We start from the raw sequence: 24,140 nt of genomic DNA, 5'->3' as shown, positions 1-24,140 counted from the left end.
AGAGCTGAGTTACACAGTAAGCTATGATTGCTCTTCCCTTTTTGCATATTTTTGTTTTCTCTGCAGTTAATAAGTTTTCTTATATTTATTCCTAATTCAACTTCAAATTTTCTGCTGATTATCTGAACTTGAACTGTCCAAAAATGTTACCAACTAACCACATGCGGCTATTAAAATTTAAATCAATTTTAATTAGATAAAATGATAAGTTTAGTTCCTCAGTCACACTAGCCACATTTCAGGTACTCTTTGACTAGTGACTACTACTGTATTTGACAGTGCAGATATAGAACATTTCCATCATTACAGAAATATCTAATGGACAGTTCTGGTCTAAATCTCTTCTCAGATATTCAGAAACAATAATTTTATCCTCACTGAGAAATTTCTCCTGGAGCTTTTCACTTTTGACCAGATTGGGATAGTTGCTGTCTGGTGCCTGGCTCTCATCCTGGAATCTCCCTTCATCAATTTCCAGAGAATTCTTTTCCTCTCCTGTGTTAGATTTCTTGTTTCCTTTTCTTGGTTTACTCCCTCATTTCGATGGAGCATATCCTCTGGTAACTTTTGTAGAGATGGGTAATGGAAAGTAAGATTTTGAGGTCTTACATGCCCTAAAAATATTCTACTCTTATGTTTGATTGAGAGTTTGGCTGGAAATAAAAATCTAGGACAATTATTTTTTTATGAGAATTTTGACGCATTGTTTCTTTGTCTTCTCGCTTTGTGTGTTGCTCTTAAGAACTTCCAAGCCATTCTGATTCTGTGTTTTTTGTATATTATCCTTTCTTTCCTGTCCGAAAGCTTTCCCCTTAGGATTCTGAAATTTCATAATGTTCTACCTTGATGTAGGTCAATTTTCATTCATTATTTGTGCTTGTCACTCAGTGGCCTATTTGATTCTAGTAACTCAGCTTACTCCTTCAGTTTGGGAAAATTTTCTTGAATTATTTCCTTGATGAAAATTATGTCCCCTCAAATTTCTCTGTTCTTTTTTTCAGGTTCTCCTAATATTTTGATAGTGGACCTCCTGTATAGGTACTCTTATTTTTAAAAATCTTTTCTCTCCAAGTTTTCATCTTTGTGCCTTTGTTTTGTTCTTGTGGATAGGTCCTCAACATAATCCTACTCTTCTGTTGAGTTTTCACTTGTGCTATTGTATTTTCATTTTCAAGAGACTTCTGTTGTTCTTTGAATGTTCCACTTTATGGCATCCTGTTCTTCTTCATGCTTATAGAGTTGCCTTTTATCTCTGAGGATATTATCTCTAGATAGATTTCTTCTCTCTGTATGTCTGTTTTTGTTTCTTTTGTTTCTTTGCTGTTTCCTCCTCTACTCCCTTACTTCCCTCTCCTCAAAAGTCCAAAGATGGCTGGTAGTTCTTGATTGTCTGCTCATATTTAAAAGTGGAGGAACTGGAAAACTCTGAGCTTGTGGATAATTGTGCTTTTGGCCTTCACTGTAGAGTGATCTGGTCAGGCTTTTGAGAGAATTCTCACTATTCGTATTTAAAAATTTTTCCTCAGAATCTATGTTGGCCATCAGTGTTTTGGGAGCCAAACAGAGGACTGAGAGTCTCAATAGTCAATATGCATATCTTCACTTAATTCCATGTTTCTAGTACCATAACGCTGCCTCAGCTATGCTTTGTATCCCACTATCCAAAGACCTCTATCACCCTCTTCAGGGAATAAGATTCTGATTTTATGCCCAGGTTGGCAAAGGGCAACTGTTTGATTCTGCAAAGATGAGGAAGGGATCTGAGGATTCCAACTGCTTCATAAATGTCTTTTAGTTGGTCTTATTTTAGTTCTTCTACCCACTCTCTTGATCTCCTCTTCCAAGGGTATCTGATGCTTAGACTAATGTAGATTTGGATGGATGGTTTTGCTGGTTCATGTTACCAGTTATATTAGTTACCTCTCATCCATCCGATTTCCAGCTTCTAAAAATTCATTGCTGTTATCTTTTCTCTTATTCTTTCTGTTCTTTGGCTTTTCTGCTTTTTAAATAAATCTCTTTACTGACATTCTAATGGGGTTTTGGGAGGAAATCAAATAAATTTGTGTGTCAATCTACCATTCTCACCCAGAAGTCAGTAAATACATTTCTTAAAAAAAAAAAACAAATATGTCAAGAATTAGGTTATAGGACAAGCAATGAATTTTTTCTTTAGGTACTTTGTTCTGAAGGATAAAGATAATATTACTTATTCATACAAGATTTCTGAGAATTGGTAAAGTATTGCTTAACAATTTTAACATGAAAAACACTTCATAATACTATAAAATACTACAAAATTATATTTAAAGAATTTAAACAGTCTCAAGAAGAGAATAATTATCTCATAGTCATCTACTTAGAAATAAACACCTCAGATGGATAGAAGGCTACTGGGTATAATAATAATATCTGAAAATATTTGCATGTTTTTAATTTCTCATTCATATTGTGTCTTTTCAGAGCTTGCCAGAACATCTGGCAATTTAGAAAAAAAAATTAGTAGAAGATAGTTTGAAAGTCCACAAAGATACCTTCCTATTAATTTATAAGAACACACAAAGAGATCAAATTCCTCCACATAGTTTTGGATGCTTCACGTCATACTTTTGACTTTGTTCCAAAGCAAGACTTTGAAAATCTCAGAGTAGAAAGATAGGAGGAAAATCTGAATGAAGTTGGTCTAACTATTAGATAGAAAAGCTCTCATGTGACCTTGATTACCCCTCTAGTTACTTTGCTGTTTCCTTCCTTTCCTTATCAAATTTCTCTCATGATGCCATCCATTTACTGCATCCCTCCTCACCTCCTCTTCAACTCAGAAAGCTAGCTTCTTATCTTCACTTTCCTAACTACTTTCTTTAAACTATACAATGATCCTTGAATTAATTGACCTCAGTCTTTGCTCCTTTTTCCTTCTTGACCTATTTTATGATGTTGACTATATATATTCTTTTTAAATGTTCCTTCTTATTTCTATGATATACTGTTCTCATTCTTTTTCCATCTGGCTGAACTGTCATCTATTTCTCTCTGTTATTTTTATTCCTTCTCCCACCCCTAACTGTGGATGAACTCTGACATCGCCAAGGTCTCTGACCACATACTATTCAATTTCTATGTACTTTCCTTTAGAAGACTCATCCATTCTCAGGGCTTCAAGCATCACATGTATGCAGTTGACTCCCAAATACCTTATCTTGAGCTCCAGTTCTGTATTTTAACATTCTGTTGGGCATTTACATTTTGATGCCTCATTATCATTTCAAATCCAGTATGCTCATCTTTTTATTCACCACTGCCCCCTTTCACACTCAGAACAAGTTTTCGCTCTCAGTTTTCTGGCCTTTCAACATCACCTTTATCCTCTCAATGTCTTAAGTTCAGAATCCTGAAATCATTCTCCTTATTTAGTCAGGTAACAAAATTCCCCTAAGACTTCCCTTTCCAGTCTATTCTTTCTGCCAAAACTCGAGTCCAGGCCTTCATCCTCTCACATTTGAGTTGCTGCCACAGCCTCCAGGCTCTCCCACAACCTCCTTCTCTATCCACTATACCACTGCCAGTCTAATCGTCTTTAAATGTAACTTTCATCATATCACTTCCCTAATTAAAATAGCTCATGACTCCTACTTCCTACTACATCAAGTCTAAACACCTCTAACTGGCTTTCAGGCTTCTCATGATCTGGCTTCAAGTTACTTGTCTTATTTCCCTCTCTTACCCAACATGTTCCCCTTCCTTGTAAGGTCAGTTTTTTACTGTCACGAGAACAAGCCAAGTTCATTTCTGCCTCCATATCTTAACAAATAAACTTTCTCTTGCCTGAAATGCCTTTCTTTTTTCCATCGACCCCAAATCATATCCATCTTACAAGAAGATTTTCTATGCTTTCTGTGTCCACTTCCCGGTTTTCTATTTTCTTTAATCGGATGTTCATCCTCATCACTCCACTGTCCAATACACATTTCTCATTTTTTTATCATTAGTCACTTCCTCTGTGTCTCTCACCTCAATATATGACACCATCATTTACCCAGTTGCTCTAACTAAAACTCTAGGAGCCATCTTTGATTCTTCTTCCTCATAACCCACATCCAATCCACCAGCAAATCCAGTGAGCTCTACTTTTAAAGTATATTTCAAATATGACTACTTCTCACTATCTTATTGCTATCACTTTAACCCAAGTAAACAGTACCCCTACAGTGGTCTCCCTATTTTTATTTTGCCCTCACACAGTTTATTTAACATAAAGCATCCAGAGTCATCATTTAAAGATATGAATCTGTTTATGCCACTTCACATTCCATGGCCTTGAAGGCCATCCATACCTGATCTTCTGTAGCCCAAGGCTCTGACCTTATCACCTGTCGATTTCCCCTCATTCCTTCATCTCTAGTGTATCTGGCCTTTTTTCTAGTTCTAAAACAAGCCAAGCTCATTAACATCTCACTAATACATGGGCACATTTCAAAATAATTACTAGGTAGGTTTGAACGGGATAATTGTCTTCAGTTTCTATAATATTTATCTGTAAAATATGTATTATATTAAAAATAAAATGTACAATATTTCTAAAATTAATATTTTTTAATAAACTTATTCTTGTTTTGAAACAATTTCTAACTTTCAGAAAAACTGCAAGTACAACACAAATAATGTTTTTTTCTGAACTAATTGTTTCATCGCTCATGAATACTGCAGTATGCATTTCCTAGAAGCATGGATATTCTCCTGCATAATCGTAACACAACCATGAAAACCAGGAAATTAATTTTGATACATTGCTATCATCTAATCCTCAGACTCCCAAGTTTTTCTAATTGTCCAAGTTATGCCAATTATAGCAAAAGGATCCAGGTTCGATCAGGTGTTGCATTTAGATGTTAAATTTCTTTAGCCTCCTTTGGTTTGGAACGGTTCCTCAGTCTTTTCTTGATTTTTGTGACCTTGACATGTTTTTATAGAATGAGCCAATTATTTTGTAGAAGCTCCTTAAATTTGTGTTTGTCTGATGGTTCTTCATGATTAGATTAAGAGTATGTGTCTTTTTCAAGAATACCATAAAATTGGTGCCAAGTACTCATTACTTCCTGTCAAGTGGCATATGATTTTGATCTGTCTATTACTGATATTTTGGTCACTTGATTAAGTTGGTTTCTGCCAGGCTTCTCTACTGTAAAGTCACTCTCTTCCCCTTTGTAATGAATAAGTAATTTGTAAGGAAGTGCTTTAAAACTATGCAAATTATCCTATTCCTTATTAAACTTCCCATTTATTCATTATGTATCAGCATAGTCTGTGAGTGCCTGTGTTATCCATTACTATCATTATTTATTTTTATGTTCTCACTGTTTCAGATTTTGCCAGTGGGGGCCCTTTCAGGATGTATTTTTTGACATGCCCTACTTTCTTACATTCTGGTACAACAAGCCCAGGCTTATCTTGTATTTTCCCTGTCCCAGTCCTGGAGTTGGCCATTTCTCCAATGACCCTGATTTTTTAGTGGTTTCGTTTAGTAGCCAAGATGTGGGCTCTCTCAGTGGATAGAGCTAGAGAATATATATACGAACACACAGGCACACACACACACACACATATACATCTATATTTATGTCTCTGTGTAGAATCCATGAGTTCACACCTATACTGATCAGAATTCTGATACAATACTATAGAGATTATTTTAGTTTTCCTTCTGTCCATATTTGTAATCTCTCCATCAGTGAGAAACTTAGCTCCCTTTTTAAAAATACTTAACATATTTACTCATTTTATCAGTCCCCTCAAATGTAACCAAACTTCCATCCTTGCCACCTTCCCCACACACATATACCCATCTCACCCGATTAGCGCTCTGACTTTCTTGCCCTGAACCTCTTCCCCGTGTAGATGCAATGTCTTCCTCTCCCTGCTTGGTCTCTGACAACCCACTGTGGGTCAATACTTGTGAGGCCCTCCTCAATTCATTCAGCCTCTGACTCCTCATGGCAGGCCCATCCTCTACATGGATGCCCTCCTTAGCCTAGGCTCTGATACCACTCCATGAGGATCCCCTTCTTGCTCTGCCATACCTAACACTAGCATTAAGACTAAGGTGTTCATCGAGGGATGGGAAGAGGAAGGAGAACCAAAATCAACGTTTTATTTAGAAAAAGCTTTCTAGTTAGTGTAGATTTGACTACAAATTGAGAAGGTTATAACATATCCCCTAAAAAATCATATATTATCAATATTAATCAGCCTGAAATACCATAGTAATCAGTGGACAAGAAACCAAATCATTTCTGAAAGAACACCCAACCTAGATCAATGTAGAAACAAAACATCCAGATAAGGAAAGATACCTTCACATTTTTTTCCATCTTTTGTTCAAATATTTTAGTATTATAGACACAGCCTCAGAATCACAATTAAGTGTTAATGATTATAAGTTCACAAACCTTACATTTTGAAGATGATGGTTTCTGATGCTCGAGGCCCTTAGATTAAAATTAATTCCATTTTTTTAAAACTGAGAAATGCAAATATTTTGTCATATTACTGTCATTCAGTTATATCACAGGACTTTGCAAGACAATGTCTGCATTGAATTAATTGTCTTTCGAAACTTTAGAACTACAACCTCTGCAAGATAGCCCTTGATAACTATTTGATAGGTATGAAGCACTGATAAGGCATCAGGATATTGCCATCAAAGAGACTACCGCTGGAGACAACTTTCCCAGGACAAAAATGCCCAAGTTTGCCTCCAAATCCTTTAAAGATATAAACTAACCATTCCAAGAAGTAGCTTTCTCATTCCTACTTTTACTTCAAATTGCCTTTGTCTGAGAAAGGCAAATTTAGCCTTTCTTCTAAATCAAGATATGATATGACTGGACTTTTGTTTAATTCTAAGCCAAAACATTCCCAAACTCCCACTGCATTCCTGGGAAGCCCTACATGCTATTGAAGTGCTCTCTTGGCCATGCCTCATTCCTTGAGAGAGTCAAGCACTCTCAATCTGCACACTCTCAGAGACCATGAAAGGGGAACATAGCCTCCATGACTACTCCGACCAGGTGGGTCAGATTAGCTTTACGGTCCACTTGTGAGGAAGCTAACAAGGCTCCTCTGTCAGTGTTTGAACACACTTTACAAAACTGCTGATGACCTCATGAGCCAAAGAAAGCAGGTCTCACATTGTGGACTAAGCCTAAATATTAATGCTATTTTATATTTATGTAGTGTCTTTTTTCCAAGGAGCTCCAACCTCTTTACAGACATTATGTCATTAATCCTCAAAGCATTGCTGTTTGGTACACGGCAAATATTACCCCCCTCCCTTTTTTTTACTGTGATGGAAACTTGCAAGTCAGTGATGGAACCCAGCCCCCTAGTTCTCAGTCTTTGCACTATACCATGAAAAAAGCCAGATGAATAATTTTTCAAGCTTATTCATTGCTTCTTGGGTGGGATTTGAAAGGATGTCTCAGTTTGAATGTATTTCGATTTTCTCTAGGTTTCACACTCCTCTTTTCCTTTTTTATTTTAAGTTAAGCATTCCCAAGACATTTAGTTCATCTTCCACTGTTGCATTTACAGGAACACTAGAAATTTGTAGCTGAAATTTGAAGTGAAAGACTTTGTTATTGAATATGTAATGTCACTTACCCCAAGATAAGTTAGATTTTTTTTTTTAATCTCTGTGCCAGCTCAGGGCACATTTCATTTATAGCAACCACATATTCAATTTGTATTGAGTGGTTAATATGTACCATATATTATGCCAAACATTTTCAAATACATGATTTTATTTTATATACGTAATAGTCCATGAGAACCTATTAGATTAGGTCTTGTGTGCGGAAACATTCTCTTAGAGTAGGGCAAGAAAAAAAAAAGGAACTAATAGAAATATGGCCTCAGCTGCTATAATGAAAAAAAAAATAGAGAGAGAGAGAGAGCTCAATTAACTCTGATTCCCTTAGTGGAAATCCTTACCATAAATATTTCCACAAAAAGGGAAAATGTGGGTAAATCCTAAAAACCACCAGGAATTAGCTCAATATCCACAAAGTAAAAAAAAAAAAAAAAAAAAAGGATTGGTTCCTTCAGACTGAACAATACAAAGTACACAGAAAAGAATGAAACACAGCTTTATCTAATGACGACAAATATTTCTTGTTTTCACTTGGTTAGACACTTCCTAGTCAGGAATATTAGAACCAAGAATTAAGAACTACAGTGGCATTATTTTAAATATTCACAAAAATTAGTTTCATATCTCATTTTTTAATTCTTTTATATGACCAACTGTCTTGCTGTTTTCCAAAATGGTGGATGTCTGTACATTGCTGAATTAGATAATAACAGTGAAAAGAGAGATTCTCGGTGCTGGGGGGGAACAACTCTTCTTCTAAAACAAGGAGAACTTCAACTTTCAATCATTAAATTCTGAAAGCCTCATAGTAAAACGTGCCAGATGCTCTGCAACAATAATACTATTCTATTCTGCTCTCTGGCACAGCCTGATTTGAAATAACCCTGCGTTTCTAAATAAATAGTGTTTAATTTGAAACTGAGCAGTCCTACCCCATCATGGAAAATCTTTATAGGTTGGAAAATATGTACAGTATGTCATACTTTAGGTATATAATCTAGCCAAATTCTGTAGCATAGCTACATTGCAGTTTATACTCAACAACCCTGGTTTTTAAGGAAATATATTCATAACATTCTAAATGTTTGTTTTTTCTAGTCATAGGCAATATTAGTCAAAAGGAATACCCTGTATGCCAAGTAAAAATTTAATGATGGGGAAACTTAAAAAGTGGTAGTCAAAATACTGATGTTTACACTAGCAGGGTCACCATGCATGGTTGTATTGATTGTACACTGCACAATTCCAGGGATATCTGAAACAGAGACCACAGTGTGAATGATGCCCCCTGGAAGTGAGCAATGCCCTGCAGCTCTGATTTTAACTAATTAGGAAAGCTTTTGAAAATGCTCATTTTAAATTTTTTTTTATTTTTCTGATTCACAACTGAAGACCAGTTGTGACTGCAGTAGGACTGTTACTATTATTCCTTAAATTTCTTTTGTACGTATGCAAAATTCTTAGTTTTTCCTCTTCATGCTGATTCCAAAAGACGTCCCTACACGTCAGCACACTGATCTGGCATTCTGTCAGCTCTAGGTTTTTTCATGAGTCAGGAAAAACATGTGCAGTGTGAGAAGAAGCTCGTCAGACATGCTCAACCAGCCCTGGGCTTATTTATGAAGTTCCTCCCCCGCCGCCCCATTCTCCTTCTCCCTCTACATTCCTACAGCATACTGCTTGTACCTTTATTTAGCCCTTACTTCATCTCACCTGTGATAGATTAGAGTTTGTTTACACATCTATATTCCCTATTATCTTGAAACATTCTACGGCCCATCCCTGTTTTGCCATCCTGCGGCTCCCATCACCACCACAACATTTTGCGTGGTACCTTGAATCTCTGCTTTCCTGACCCTCCTTTTCACCTTTCTACTCTTTGATTCTCTTCTATTTCCTTTAGTCTTGAGGAAAATATGTGGTCTCTAGATAGGGAAGATAACCAGCAGCAATGTGAAGAAAGCCTACCTCCATAGAATATGAGACCAGGAAACACCCTGCAGATCAGTCTGTTACTTGGGCACAGCCGTCTACCTCTTTTACTTTTACTCTGGCCAGGCCTGCTCCAGCTTTAGTAAAACAATTTGAAGAGACTGATATTATAAATTTTATAGCATTTTAAGTTTTTTAGTGGTACAGTTGATTTCAAAATGAAAACAGAACAGACATTTTCTGGAAAGATGTATAAGAATCTTTGCGTTCTAAGGGTGAGGCATCAAGTGGCGCTCAGATGGCAGGGAGAGTCTCAATGTATAGCTTTAGTTTAACTTTTGAATGTCATACTATGTAACTGTATTAGTTATTAAAATAGATAAATAAAACCCCCCAAAAGGAAAAAGGCAATTAAATACTAGACATGAACTAAATCAATACCATAGAAAATTCTGTAAATTATAAGAAAGGATTCCAATATATTAAAAATAAAAGTAGATCAGAAAGAGAGGTATGATTATTTTCATTTTGTTTTCAAAACTTTGAAAATGTTTCATCGTTTGCTGGAAAAGTAAAATAAAAATTAAGTTTAAGGGTCTTCCCTTCATATAAAACTTATCCTCACTCTAAACACTCCACTATTTCTCTTTAGGGTTTTTTTTTTCTTTTGTTTTTTTTTTTTTCTCTTCAAATGAAACTTAAGGCAAACTTAAAGTGAAAATCTGACGTTTAGTGAATGTATTTTTGCTACTCTGCCTCCACCTTGCATAGAAAAACTATTCAGGGGATGCCAGAGTTTCTACTCTCATCTACTTTACTTTCTCCTTCCTGCCAGTGAGAGTAGGTAGTTATGACCTGAGGTTTGGCTATCACATCAATAGAGATCTTCCATTTCAGTCAGTCTTCACACCAGAGTGGTCTTTTTCTGTATATCTTATGGGACCTATCTCTATAGTCATTTCTGCACTTACAGTTATACTATGTTCCTTTCAACACCTACTAAAGACTTTGTAACGAATCAGATTCAAGGAAGTGACCTACATACCAAGTCTATGAGAAGCAGTGTATCACATTTCCAATTCTGTATCTATTATCTGTTCATCTCTTTTTTGAAGAATCAGCAAACCTATGTCAAGTCTAGTACATCTAATAACACCATCATGCCATTGCCTGTAGATTTCCTCCTACATGCCGCAAACTAAGAAACAACTTTTTCATTTTTATAATTACTTAAAGTATGTGCTCGAATGTGTTTTAATGTGTTTTATATGTCTGCCTTTAGCTACCACAGAATTAATGATTAATTACCCAGGCATTTGAAATTTAAAAAGTAACTGATATTTTTCTATTGAAAAGTATCTAATAATATTTTAGAATATTTTATAATTGTGAAAGTTTAAGCCAAATAAACTTTAAGGTTTTTTTTATGTTTTTATTACCGTTCCAGTTTACAAATAAAAATAATTTCATAATACTTTCATCACATTGAAATAAAGGAAAACAAAGAGATGAAGTAATAAGCATGTTGATAAACATATCAAGTAATAAAAGGCATTATTTTAACAGAATTAATAATCAAATTAATGTGGAACTTCATATTTTTAATTTTAACTTTAATATTACAAGTTACACATGGATACGATCTCAAAGATAATTTAAAAACTACCGATAAGGATATTTCACACCTTTGACTTTATATTTAAAACAGACATACATGCGTGCATACACACACGCCTATACACCTGTAGGCAATAGCCACATGTGGTGTCTGAGTAGAGATGCCTTATCAAGACAGTGTACTAGGGCACTGGTTTCCAAATGCTACTTCAAGGACTGCTACTTTCACTGACCTTATAAGAAGTGAGAAAAAAAGCTAAATTTACTCAATTTAAATGATTCTCCTTTATTCTGAGATTATCTTTTGTTATTTTTTCCTGCTGAAATGGCCTCTCTTTAATACAGTGATTTTCAAAGTGTGGTTTCCCAGACCAGCTGCATCAGCATCATGTCCAACATGGTAGCCACTAGTTACGTGTGGCTATTAGGAACTTGAAATGTGGCTTATTTGAGTTGAGAGGTACTGTAAGTGTAAAATATACACTGGATCGTGAAGATATAGTATAAAAAAAGAATATAAACTAGCTAAATTTTTATATTGATTACATATTGTATTAAAGAAAAATAATTATTAAAATTTAATTTTATCTGTTTCTTTTCACTTTTTAAAATATATCTATAAGAAACTTTAAAATTATATATGTGGCTTATATTGTGGCTTATATTATATTTCTGTTAGACAGCGCTATATAGATGTATGCATATATATAATGTATATACACATATATACACGTACATACATATGTGCATATATTTGATTTGTAGACTTTTTAAAACATTTATATGTTAATACTCTTTTTCTGAAACTTGATTTTTTTTACTTCACATATATTTTGGAGATTTTTCCTTGTTAGTACATGTATATATTAACCTCAGTCTTTTTAACTTTTGCATAGTATTCCTTAGTAGTAAAGTGCTCTGGTTTATTTCAATTTTCTGCTATTACTGGAACATTTAAATTGTTTTTGCTTTTTCTTAAGAACATTACTTCAGAGAATGCCCTTAAACATGACTCTGTGTGCATATGAGAGCATTTCTATAGAGTAGATGCCTAGGGGTCAGAGGATATATGCATTTGCAGTTTTGTAGATTGTCCAGATTGTCCTGTTCAAAGACTACCACCAGAGGAAATATATTTTTCTTTACAGAGTCATCTATTTTTTATCGTTTGCCACTTTTATTTTGACTATTTTTTACTGTGAGAAAATATACATAACATAAAATTTATCATTTTAACTATTTTTAAGTGTATAATTTAGTGGCACTAAGTACATTCACATTGTTGTGCAAACAGAACTGTTTTCATCTTCCCAAACTGAAACTCCATACCCATTAAACATCAAATCTCCATCTCTCTCTCTAACTCCTGGCAATCACCATTTTACTTATGTCTCTATGAATTTAACTACTCGAGGTGCCTCATATAAGTGAAATCATACAATAGTAGTCCTTTTGTGCTTGGCTTATTTCACTTAGCATAATGTCCCCAATGTTCATCTATGTTGTACCATGTGTCAGAATTTCCTTCTTTTTTAAGCTTAAATAATATTCTATTATGTATATTCCACTATACATATGTATCATATTTTGTTTATCTAGTCATCTATCAAAGGACATTTAGGTTTCTTCCACCTTTTGGCTATTGTGTATTATGCTGCTGTTAACATGGGTGTACAAATATATGTCCAAGTTTCTGCTTTCAGTTCTTTTGTGTATCTACCTAGAAGTAAATTTGTTGGATCATATGATAATTCTATTTTTAATTTTGGGAGGAATTGCATACTGTTTTCCATAGCAGCTGCATCATTTTACATTCCTACTGGCAATGCCCAAGGGTTCCAATTTCTCCAGATCATCTCCAATACTTTTTCTTTTCTTTTCTGTTTAATAATAGTCATCCTTATAGGTATATAGTAATATCTCATTGCAGTTTTGATTTGCATTTCCCTAATGATTAGCGATGTTGAGAATCTTTTCATTTGCTTTTTGACTATTTGTATATCTTTGGAGAAATGCCTATTCAAGTCCTTTGCCCAGTTTTGAATCAGATTGTTTTTTCATTGTTATTGAATTGTAGGAGTTCCTCATATATTATGGATATTAATCTCTTATCAGATACATAATTTGCAAATATTTTTTCTTATTCCATGATTGTCTAGTCACTCTCTTGGTAGTGTCTTTTGATGCACAAAAGTTTTTAATTTTGATGGAGCCTGATTAATCTATTTTTTTCTTTTGTTGCCTGTGTTTTTGTGTCATATTCAAGAAATCCTTGCCAAATCCAATGTCATGAAGCTTCCTCCTATATTTTCTTCCATGAATTTTATAGTTTTAGTTTTATCTTTAGGTCTTTGATCCATTTTGAGTTAATTTTTGTATGTGGTCTAAGGGTACAATTTCATTCTTTTGCATGTGGATATCCAGTTTTTCTAACACCGTTTATTGTAAAGACTTTCTTTTTCCCATTGAATGCTCTTCATACCCTTGTTGAAATCATTTGATCATGTAAGTGAGAGTTTATTTCTGGACTCTCTATTCTATGCTTTTGTCTATATGTCTATCTTTATGCCAGTACCATATGTTTTGGTTACCATAGCTTTGCAGTAAATTTTGAAATCAGGAAGTGTAAGGCCTCCAACTTTAGGATTTTGACAGGAATTGTATTGAATCTGTAGATTGCTTTGGGTAGTATTTACATCTTAATATTAAGTCTTCCAGTTTAGAACTATGGGATGTCTTTCCATGGTTTTATATCTCACTTAAGATGGTCTTTCCAATGGTAAAGTTATAAACAAAATTTTATATATTTTCTTCTATTAAGTTTATGTTTTTGCTTTTTAATTTCATTCCTTATGCTAGCTGAGATTCTTTTTTTTCCAGTGTGAGAACATTTTCCCATTGTTTCGATCCTGCTTGAATTGTCTGCCCTTTCTCTGCTAATTTGGATGCCATATTTATCATAAACTAAAAACCGATGTGTATATAGGTTTGGTTTTAGACTGCTATTCTTTTCACTGATCCATGTCTACTTCTATATTACTGCTATTATGCTTTAATTGCTCTAGCTTTATATTATGATTTTCTATCTGAAAGAGCAACCCTTTTTCCCTCACAGTTTTTTTTTTCAGTATTTTTAATATTTCCACACATTTTCTCTTTGAGATGACAATTAGAATCAGTTTAATAAGTTCCAACAGACACATTATTGGCATTTTGATTGGGATTGCATTGACTTGATAAAATAATCTTGGGAAAACTGACATTTTTACAATAATAAATCTTTGCATTTTGAGAAAAAAATATTTCCAGTTTTCATATTCCTATTATCACCATAATTTCGAGGAAGCTTTCTGTTTTCTTGGATTATACCCAGATTGCCTCTGTAAAGCAGTTCTGTCCAATTGAATTTTCTGTGATGATTAAAATCTTCTATAGCTGTGATGTCTAATATGTGGCTATTGCACACTCACATGTGGCTATTAAACACGCAAAATGTGGCTAATACAACTGAGGCATTAAATTTTAAGTTTTATTTAATTATGATCAATTTAAACTTGAATGGTCACATGTGGCTAATAGCTACCATAATAGTGTAGCTTTAGGATATATGAATATCTGTGTAACTAAACATTTTTATAGGTAGTAAAGGTAGATGGCAAAGAATTATTGATACCTACTTATAAAAGACACTGCATAAGACATTGTAGAGACTCTAAAGACCATAATATTAAATACAAATGAATTCCTAACGAACTTAAAACACAGTTTCAGGTAAAGACTAAATTGCTTAAAAATATTTATGCTGTCAGAAAAACACAATTATAAAAATGTACCGTGGGGATTTGCTAAAGAAAGAAAGCTTGTATCTGATTAAAAGAGCAGGAAGGGGTTTGTGGATGAAATACTTTTAGAGATTGACCTTGAATGTAATTATTCAATATTGAAAATGAGTAAACAATAAAAGATTTTTTGTTTTCTGAAATGTGGAGGAAATAGAAAAGAGGGAAAAGAATGAGGTGTTTTTGGGGACTGTAACTATATTAGTTTTCTAGGGCTGCTATCACAAATCACCACAAATTTAGTGGCTTAAAACATCAGAAAATTATTCTCTCACTAGAGGCCTGAAGTCCAAACTCAGTGTCCCTGGGCTGAAATTAATGTGTAGGCAGAGCCATACTCCCTCTAGAGGCTATGGGAGAGATTCTATTCTTTGCCTCTTCCAGCTTCAGGTGGCTAGCTGCTGGCATTCCTTGGCTTGTGGCCACATCACTCCAGTCTTAGCCTCAGTGGTCACATTGAAAAATGGTGCCCCAATTTTCAGCTTACCATACCCATACAGTTTGGCTGGAGTAAGGGATATCTGAGGCAGTAGGAATAACAGCCATCAGTTACTGGATGATTTGCACATGTGATGTTTTACCAGGCTCTCTATCTGTGCTATTCCATTTACTCATTACAAGAACTCTGTGTGGGCATTAGGGGATGACAGAGGAATCTAAGGTGACTGTGTTTTTGACCTTTAATGATTGGGAAATGGTGAATAACACAAATTGAGAAGTCATGAAGAAAAATTGGTTACAAGGGAAAAACAATGAACTCAGCATTGGCTATGTTTAGTTTGAGGACCAAGTAGGCTATGCCTAAAAAGGGTCAACCCCCAGATAGAAGCCTATGAACCCTCCAGAGATTTGTAATAGTCTCACCTGCAATTTCCTATCTTTGTTTTCCCCTTTGGGCTGAAGAAGCAAATTATAAGGAGCACTAAATTTGAAATTGGGAGACCTGGGTTCAAGGCTTCCACTTACTAAATGTGTGAACTGGGCAAGTCATTTCACTTCTCTGAGCTTCAGTTTCTACATTTGTAAAATAGGAATAAAAACCCCCTTCCTGACATCACACAGCTATTGTGAGGAATAAGTGATAAAACATTTTTGATATTCTTAGCACAGTATATCGTCTTTCATAAGCATTTAGATCTCTGTAAAATGAAAAGCAAAATTTTTAATATGTCAAACTTAAGTATTTTAATTTGAAGGTGATATATCTTAAAGCTATCTGGATCCTAAGCAACAGTTAACATTAATTTGAAAAGCCTATTGTTCACTTCCTTTCCCATTGTCCATAACTTCATCACATAAGTGTCTTAAGCACCCCCTTAGACTTCCCTCCAATTCTAAGCAAATTATCTAAACTCTACTTCATAGAAATAAGTAAAGCTGTTGAGTATGAATCATTCAACTTCCTGTCCCCAAATTTAAAGATGTACCTATATTTATATCCACTTTTACCTCCTTCCTTCCAGACCTCAAGTAATATCACCTCTCTTATCCAAAGTGAATAAACCTTTCTACATGTACTCTTGGTGCAGTTTTGTCCATCATGAACTCCAGAACACGTAATCAATGCCATTGTGGACATATTCATTTGGATATATCACCTCGAATTCAAAATCTTAAAATGGCCAATTATTTCTCTGTCAGTCCTCACCACCATATTCCTATCACCCACCTCCTTGGCTTCCTTTGTTTCTCATCTTGGTAAATGGCATTACCAGAAACATGGATAATTTTTGTCATTTTTTACTCTTTCTTTCCTTTGCCATCCCTGTGCCCATTCCAGTTAACAAGCAAGTCATGTTAGGGTTCAGGTTCAGAAATTCATTCTCTCTCTCCTCTATTAGTTCTCTCCTCTCTAACCTCACTATTGCTCTTGTTCTTGCTCTGATCAATTCACATCTGAAATAGTCTCATTGCTTCTTGTCTCAGTCTTCTCCAGTCCACCCTTCACACTGCTGACATAGGGACCTTTCTAAAACAAATTTGCTCTAATAGCCAGCCCTTCCATGGCACTCCATTACTGTACAAAGTCCAAACTAAAGGAATGGCAGTGTCTTAACCAGCCCACCACTCTGTGCCCTTCCTATTATTCCCTGTAAACTTTTCCCCTTTCTCAGAGGTATTCTGCTTTATATCCCTGTACCTATGTTTCTTTTTCTAGAATGTTCTCTATGAAACTTCCATCCCTATACCATTTGTCTGGTGAATGTCTGCTCATCTTGCACCACTTAGTCAAGCTTCACAACCCCTTTGAAGACTTGCCAGGCCTCCCCAGGAGAAGCTGATAAAATCTTTTTGGAACTTCTGCTGTATCCTATACATGACTCTATCATTTCATCTGTAACCAGTTTGTTTCCCCCACCAGGCCCTCTTTGAGGACATGAGTGTTTCTTGACCAGTTTAGTATCTTTTGTGCTTATTAGCACAATGTCTGGCACAGAGAAGATGCTCAAAAACATTTGCTGAATAAATAAATTAATTCTAGCACTTTTAAAGCCATATGATGCCTTAGAAAATGTGGAGGAAGGGCGACTTGATATAATACCTTTTGAAAGTTAATGGAAATATGTAGCTATGACTTTAAGGAAAATACATATTTACCTCCTAAATAGAGATAACCATGGTCCAGAACCCTGGTCATAAACTACAGAAAACCAAGAATGTAAATACATGGGAAAACTTCATAAATCCCAGTAAAACATGAGACACTTCCCAACATATCAGAGAGCTCACAGCTCCACTGAAGTTGGAAGTAAGTGCTCTCTTTAAGCATTTGCTTTCTTACTGTTCATTCATCACAATGTTAACATTAATGCTAATAGCATTTATTTTATAATTGCTATTGATATACCTTTCACTGTTCAAAAAAAGGTAAATGTCCAGGGAAAAGAATCAAAACTAATATCACTGCTATAACAATTTACTTATAGGGGTGCAGACCCTCTCTGAGCCATAACATTCCTTGACTTGTGAACTTCCACATCCAAAGATTCTATACTCGATTATAAATCTATACTGGTAAGGAACTGGTTTTCTCAAGAGAAAATATTTTACCAGCTTTGGCCTGACAAATAATTTTGAAGTAAGCAAAATTTACTACACTTTCACCCCAGGCAGTAGTCACGACATTTCCTGGTTGCTTGGGGCTGCCCCCACTTTCCACCTTGATTCCCCACACAGATCTACCTCTTAATGCAAAGTAAGTACTATGCCCTGGACTGCTCTTTCTATATTGGAATTTATCTGTCTTCTTTCTAAAAGCTGTGAGGCCCCACTTTCAGCGAGCTGCCACTTGGAGACCATTTAGTAAGTTAACTTATACTAACATCATATCGAATAATAATTCCAGGAGAATTTACATTTTTAACAGAAGTGTGTTAGATACATAACACCTCACCCCCAGTGCCAATCAAATAAAGGGATATTTCTCCTATATCATATACCTTCCACATCTTTTCATCATTTAATATCTTTAAACATGCCTAATCTTCTGTCTAGAATGACTTCTCCCACCCCTTCCTCTTGCCATCTCCAGTCTGGTGAATTCCTACTCATTCTTCAAGGCCTAAGTCAATGTCCCTCCTGCCAAGAAGCCTTCTTTAAATACTCCCGGCTGAGTTGGTCATTCCTCTTGACTTTTATAAAACTTTTAATACTAGATGTCTCAATTACTTTTATTTATAAAACTTTATATACTAGCTGTCTCAATTTTCTAATATTTTTATGTACTCTTCAACTGACTTCAAGGTGACTTCTGCTCCCACCAACCTATTTTATACCTTGTACCCTCCACATGGCTAAATCATGCAGACATATTTCAATCCTCATCTTCCTTGACCTCTCAGCGACACCTGACACTATTGACCACCACCATCACCCTTTTCATTTTCTCCACTCCTTCTTCTTAAAACTCTCTTCCCTTGGCTTTGTATGACAATCTGCTAGTCTTCTTTTATCTCTCTTTCTTAATCTTCGTTGGCTCATCTTCTACCTAAATGTTAGAGTTCCTTAAGGCTATGTCCTGGCGCCTTTCCCTTCTCACGCTCTGATCTCTTAAGAAGCAAACTCTTCCACACCCATGGCATTAATTAGCCTCTGTATGCTGATAACTCTCAAATTTATATCTCCAATGCAGTCTTCTCTCCTGAGCTCCAGACTTCCATATACAGCTGCCTATTCAATATGTCCACTTGGGGTTTCAAAGATACTTCAAAATCAGCATGTTCAAAACTGCCATTGTTTTCCACCTAAGAAAACAGTACCTCTATCTATGAAGTTAGCTAAACCAGAAACTAAGAGTCATTATTGACCTTCCTACCTCTCCTTTACCATTGTATGCAATGCCCATTCTTCTAACTCTACTTTCTAAATATTTCTCATTGTTGACTTCTGTCCATCTGCACTGTCACTCAGGTTAACACCTGATTACTACAATGACATGATTCATAACCCCACATCTACTATTTTTCTACACTGCAAGCAGAGTGCTCTTTGAAGATTCATTAATTCAGTGAAAAATATTTATCCAGCGCCTACTATATGCAATTTGTGACCAAGTCAGGTTTGTCCCTGATCTTCTGGAACTTTATGTAAGGGAATATGGTGGTGTGACCTAACTTAATTGTAATGGGGGTAAAGAAGCTTTCTTTGTGGAAATAATTTTTTTATCTGAGATATGAAGAATGTGTAGGAATTAACTAAGCAAAGAGAAGGAAAAGAGCATTTTAGGCAGAAAGAACATCATGTGCAAAGTAGGAAGAAGCAAGATATGAGAAAACTGAGAGGGAAGAGAACAAGAAGTAGAATGGAAATGATGAGACTGGTACTGCTGGACACAACTAGGCCCTGTGGGTCAGTCACTCTAATTGGGAGGTATTCAAGGGGTCTCAGAACCTCCTCGAATGGCCTTTTATAGTGGACTAGTGTGTGAATGAAGGTGTGAGCATTTTTCTGACAAGAGAATGCATAGCTTTCATTAGGGTCTTATAGTAAATTTGTGACCCCTCTTCCTCTCTAGGAATGTAAAGAACTACTAATGGTGTATGAAAACAAAAAGATATGGTCTTTGGACTTTGTCCTAAAAGTAGTGAGATGCCATTGGAAATTATTAAGCCAAAAAATGGCCAAATTATAAAATCTAAGATGTAGAGATTTTTATGTCTTTTGTCACTGATGAGTCCCAAGCACCCAGAACAGTACCATGCATAGAACTGACACTCAGTAAATAATTGCTGTGTTGTGTTGTATTATATTATAATCATGTGCTTAATGACACTCCCTTATAAGATTCAATACTTGAAAATTACTGTCTTATTCATCTTTATATCATTAGAGATATGGCACTAGTGCCCAGTATAGTGACTGGCTTAAAAATCAATTTCGAAATACATTCATTCATTCAGCCAATAATTTAAGAGCATCTAGCAGATGCCTGGAACTGGGAATACAAAGATGGCTAATATAGTGTCACTAACCTCAAGGAGTTTAGATTCTGGATGAGAAGACTGATAAGTAGGCCTGATAACACTATGCAGTAAATGGTATAGAAGGGGTAAGAGCAGAACACAGCCCTCGTGGTATCAGGAAAGGCCAATAAACAGAAGAAACTCCAGGAGTAACCCTAGGCCTTGTAATGAAGGGAGAAGCAGAACATGAGAGTGAGCATGAAAGGCAAAGCCTACAGGGGAGAGAGCAGGGCCCATTTGGAAAATTGTTAAGTGGCTAAGTCAGTCTGGGACAAGATGAAACTGTAGAGGTGGACTCTAGGGCCATAAGGAGTCTAGACTTTATCCCAAGGACAATGGAAAATCATTAATGGGTGAACGATCAGTCAGAAGAGCAACATGGTCATATTTAATATAAGACTACTTAGGCTCCAGAGTGAGGAATGGATCAGAGAAGCAGTAATAGTGGGAGTCTCAGGTCCAGGAATTGAAAGAGATGTTACCCTGGGCTAAAGTAAATGCAGGGACAATAGAGAAAAATAGATGGATTCGAGAGATATTAAGGAGATAGGAACAACAAGAATTAGTGACTAGTTAGATGTTAGGGTGAGAATGATGGAGTGGCCACGTATGACTCCCAGGTTTTTAACTTGAACAACTCCAAGAGAATCACAGAGATTGAGAACAAAGATTGGAAACAGGCCTAGACAAGCAAATGATCAATTCCAGTTTGGACACATTGCATTTGAGTTTTCTTTGGAAAAATCTCCATGTGGAAATTTTTAATAGGCAGTTGATTATACACATGGATCTGGAATTCTAAAGCAAGATCTAGGCTAAATATATAAATGTCGTAGTCTTCTGCTTAGACATGGGAACTGGTTCCTAGGATTCATACCCAGAGAGAGTATAGAGAATAAGGAGAAAAGATAACCAAAGACAGTAACAAACATTCAAATATCAAACTTTTTTTAGTAAACAAATAAATAAATAAATGACAAATGGAGTCATTTAGGGGAAAGGACTCCTTCCAGTGCTGTTCAAATAAATGCTACCAAGTCAGATAACTATCCCATCTGTGCATAAGGCAAAACCTGCTCTTTGGCTCCCCAAATGGAGAATGTTACCATACCAAAAATGGAAAGTGGAGAAATATCATACAGCAAAAAGTAAGCCTTTGAAGATTTTTTTCAGACATATATGTAGATGCTTTACTCCTGAGGCCCTATTGGTAAATGGAACATAATAGCCTCTCTTTAGTCTGTATACAAGAAACATGTTAAAACTATCTGTTTAAAATATAATATGCCATGCATTAGATATCATTTGATGACCATCCAGTATTGCTGAAATCATCCAGATAATCTATCTAGCCTGCCTCATCAATGGCCCTTTGCTTGCCTGGTTGGCTTTGGCATCAAATATGCAAACTCAGCCACCTGAAAAATGTTTCTTTATATAGATAAATTTGTTGGTTTATATAGTATCTATAGACTATTCATCTATGTTAGTGTCCTCTGACTGATCGCATACTCGCTTTTGAATCTAGTAGTTTTCTATGAACCATTGAGAGTTCTTAGGCCTCATTGGTTTCTTTGAGATTGCATGCATTATTAAAGATGTTTTAATTTAACTCACTGCAATAAAATTATAGTTCTTAAATTTGTAATAAAACTCTGGTTTACTTTTGAGCAAAGAAGGAAAAGAACAAAACTATTAAACCATCAGATCACCTTGTCATTTGATTTGTACATCTATCTTCTTTTCTTCCCAATGTGCCTAGACTTGATAGCAGTGAGGATAATAATTTTATTTGAACGTAAAGAATGCCCAAGTAACATTTCTAGAAATTTTACCAGGTAGTTTTTCTAACAGTAACAAATTCATCTCCTAGGTAAAGAAATTAGTTTTTATACTTTGAGTTTTTATGTTGCTATTTCCCTTCTTTTGAAGTAAACCCTTTCAAACTTTTACATATCTAAGCAAACCAGATATTTGACATTTTCTCAAAGATTTTTGTTCTATATAGCTGATGTGTTAGTTTAAGCTGAAGAGAATTTGTGATTTCTGAGATCAAAATTTCAACTGCTTTCTAAAAGTAAAAGTTAGTGATTAAATTAACTATTTGTAGACCCAATCTTTGGTTTTAAAGGGTACTTAAATGTTTTATTCACATTTCCACTATTTTGTAATAATAACATCAATATTAATAATAATAACAACATGCATCTATAACAAAAGGAAAAAGGATAATGTTGGAACCTCTACTAGATATTCTGACAAGTCTTGCTTAAAAATACTTACTTTATTTTCCAACCAAAGAAAGAACAGAGGACATGGAAAAACCTTTCCTTCCATCTAGTGGCTAGAAAATATAAAATTGTCCTCTGTGTATTTCCTAGAATTCCAGGCATTGGAGATGGTCTGACAAATTATAATCCATCTAGCTGTTCACTCTGTTAAGCAAAAATAAGTTGAAAATCTTTACCAAAACTGAACCCAATGGAGAATTATATATCTCTAATGACTCACTAATTAGCTTGTCTTTAATCAATAACATATACTTCTCTTCAAGCAGTAAGAAGGGTCATTGTCCTTCTCATTTCATTAATCTCCACCTATGATAAAAAAAAAAAAAAAGATAAGGTTGTATGTTTCTGCTCACTGAAATTGGGACTTAAATTCTTTTGCTTTGCTGCTAAAGCAATCAGTGCCCTAGATCTCTCCTGACCCTTAATTGCTCCTTGTTGGCCCCATACTTTGACAACTCTTCCCTCAAGAGATGGATGTGCTGAATTCACTAAAGAGAGCCAAGAAACTGTCCCTGAAACAGGCTGCCTCCAAGGGACCTCAGCTCCTGAAACTTGGAATACCAGACTCTGATACTGGCAGCAGGGCCTCTGTGCAGGGCCAAACCAGCCCACAGGAAAGCAGGTTTGGATCCGTTATGCAGCTAGAGGGATTAATACTTGGTCTACCTGTCTTGTATATGTCTTGTGCAGACATCAAAATCTCTGCTGAATTGTTCTTCTCTCTGGTGATTCTCACAGATTCAAAGAATGAATTTAGTACACAGTCAGCAAAGTTCTGAGCGCTCCAGGAAGAAGAGGAAGGTCAGCGAACCAGTGAAAGTTTTCATCCCCGACAGAAAATGAAAGTTAGATGCCTTGGCTACCTTTATTCTAAAGTAATTTTATTTTGCAGCAAACATGCATGAAATGTCTTAGTAGGAAAGTAAGTTTCTGTCACCAAAACCTTTTACTAAATTTGTGCTCAACTTTTTAAGTCAATTTACTAAGTGCTAAATTACTGGATAGTACATAGGTTCACTTTGCCACAAGGAAACAAGGTCACCAGGGCTGCCTTGGAATAGCATTACTTCAAGGCTGAGTTAGAAATGAGACACCCTTCATATTTATAGGGAAACCACAGTAGCTATTTTGAAAAGAAATAAGCTGTTGTTCTCAAAGGAAAGAGGGTTTTCTTTGCATAATTAAACTTCCTAAGTATTTAAACTACTGTGAAGTGTTTTAACTTGTTGTAACCTGTGTGCTGGAATCCCTCTATAGCTTTATTAGAATTCCCACAGAATTGCATAGAATGTGTGTAGTAGTGCTTATTCAGGTGTGCTTTTTGTGTTAACTTCAATCACGAGATTGATCA

At 35.5% G+C, this 24,140-nt stretch overlaps 1 protein-coding gene across 1 annotated transcript in view; it reads left to right on the top strand.

Annotated features, from left to right (window-relative positions):
* The window catches only part of HORMAD2 (HORMA domain containing 2), an 80,428-nt gene extending 56,525 nt beyond the window's left edge, over window positions 1-23,903 (top strand). The window contains exon 11 of the mRNA XM_016164306.2: window positions 23,528-23,903. Within this exon, the coding sequence (XP_016019792.2) occupies window positions 23,528-23,632 (105 nt within the window). The 3' untranslated portion in view covers window positions 23,633-23,903. The remainder of the gene's footprint in view (window positions 1-23,527) is intronic.
* Window positions 23,904-24,140: the final 237 nt, after the last annotated feature.

Source organism: Rousettus aegyptiacus, unplaced genomic scaffold (assembly GCF_014176215.1).
Source record: "Rousettus aegyptiacus isolate mRouAeg1 unplaced genomic scaffold, mRouAeg1.p scaffold_m13_p_5, whole genome shotgun sequence".
Taxonomy (NCBI): Eukaryota; Metazoa; Chordata; class Mammalia; order Chiroptera; family Pteropodidae; genus Rousettus; species Rousettus aegyptiacus.
Note: the sequence above shows the minus strand (reverse complement) of the source record. Positions and strands in the feature narration are given on the sequence as shown.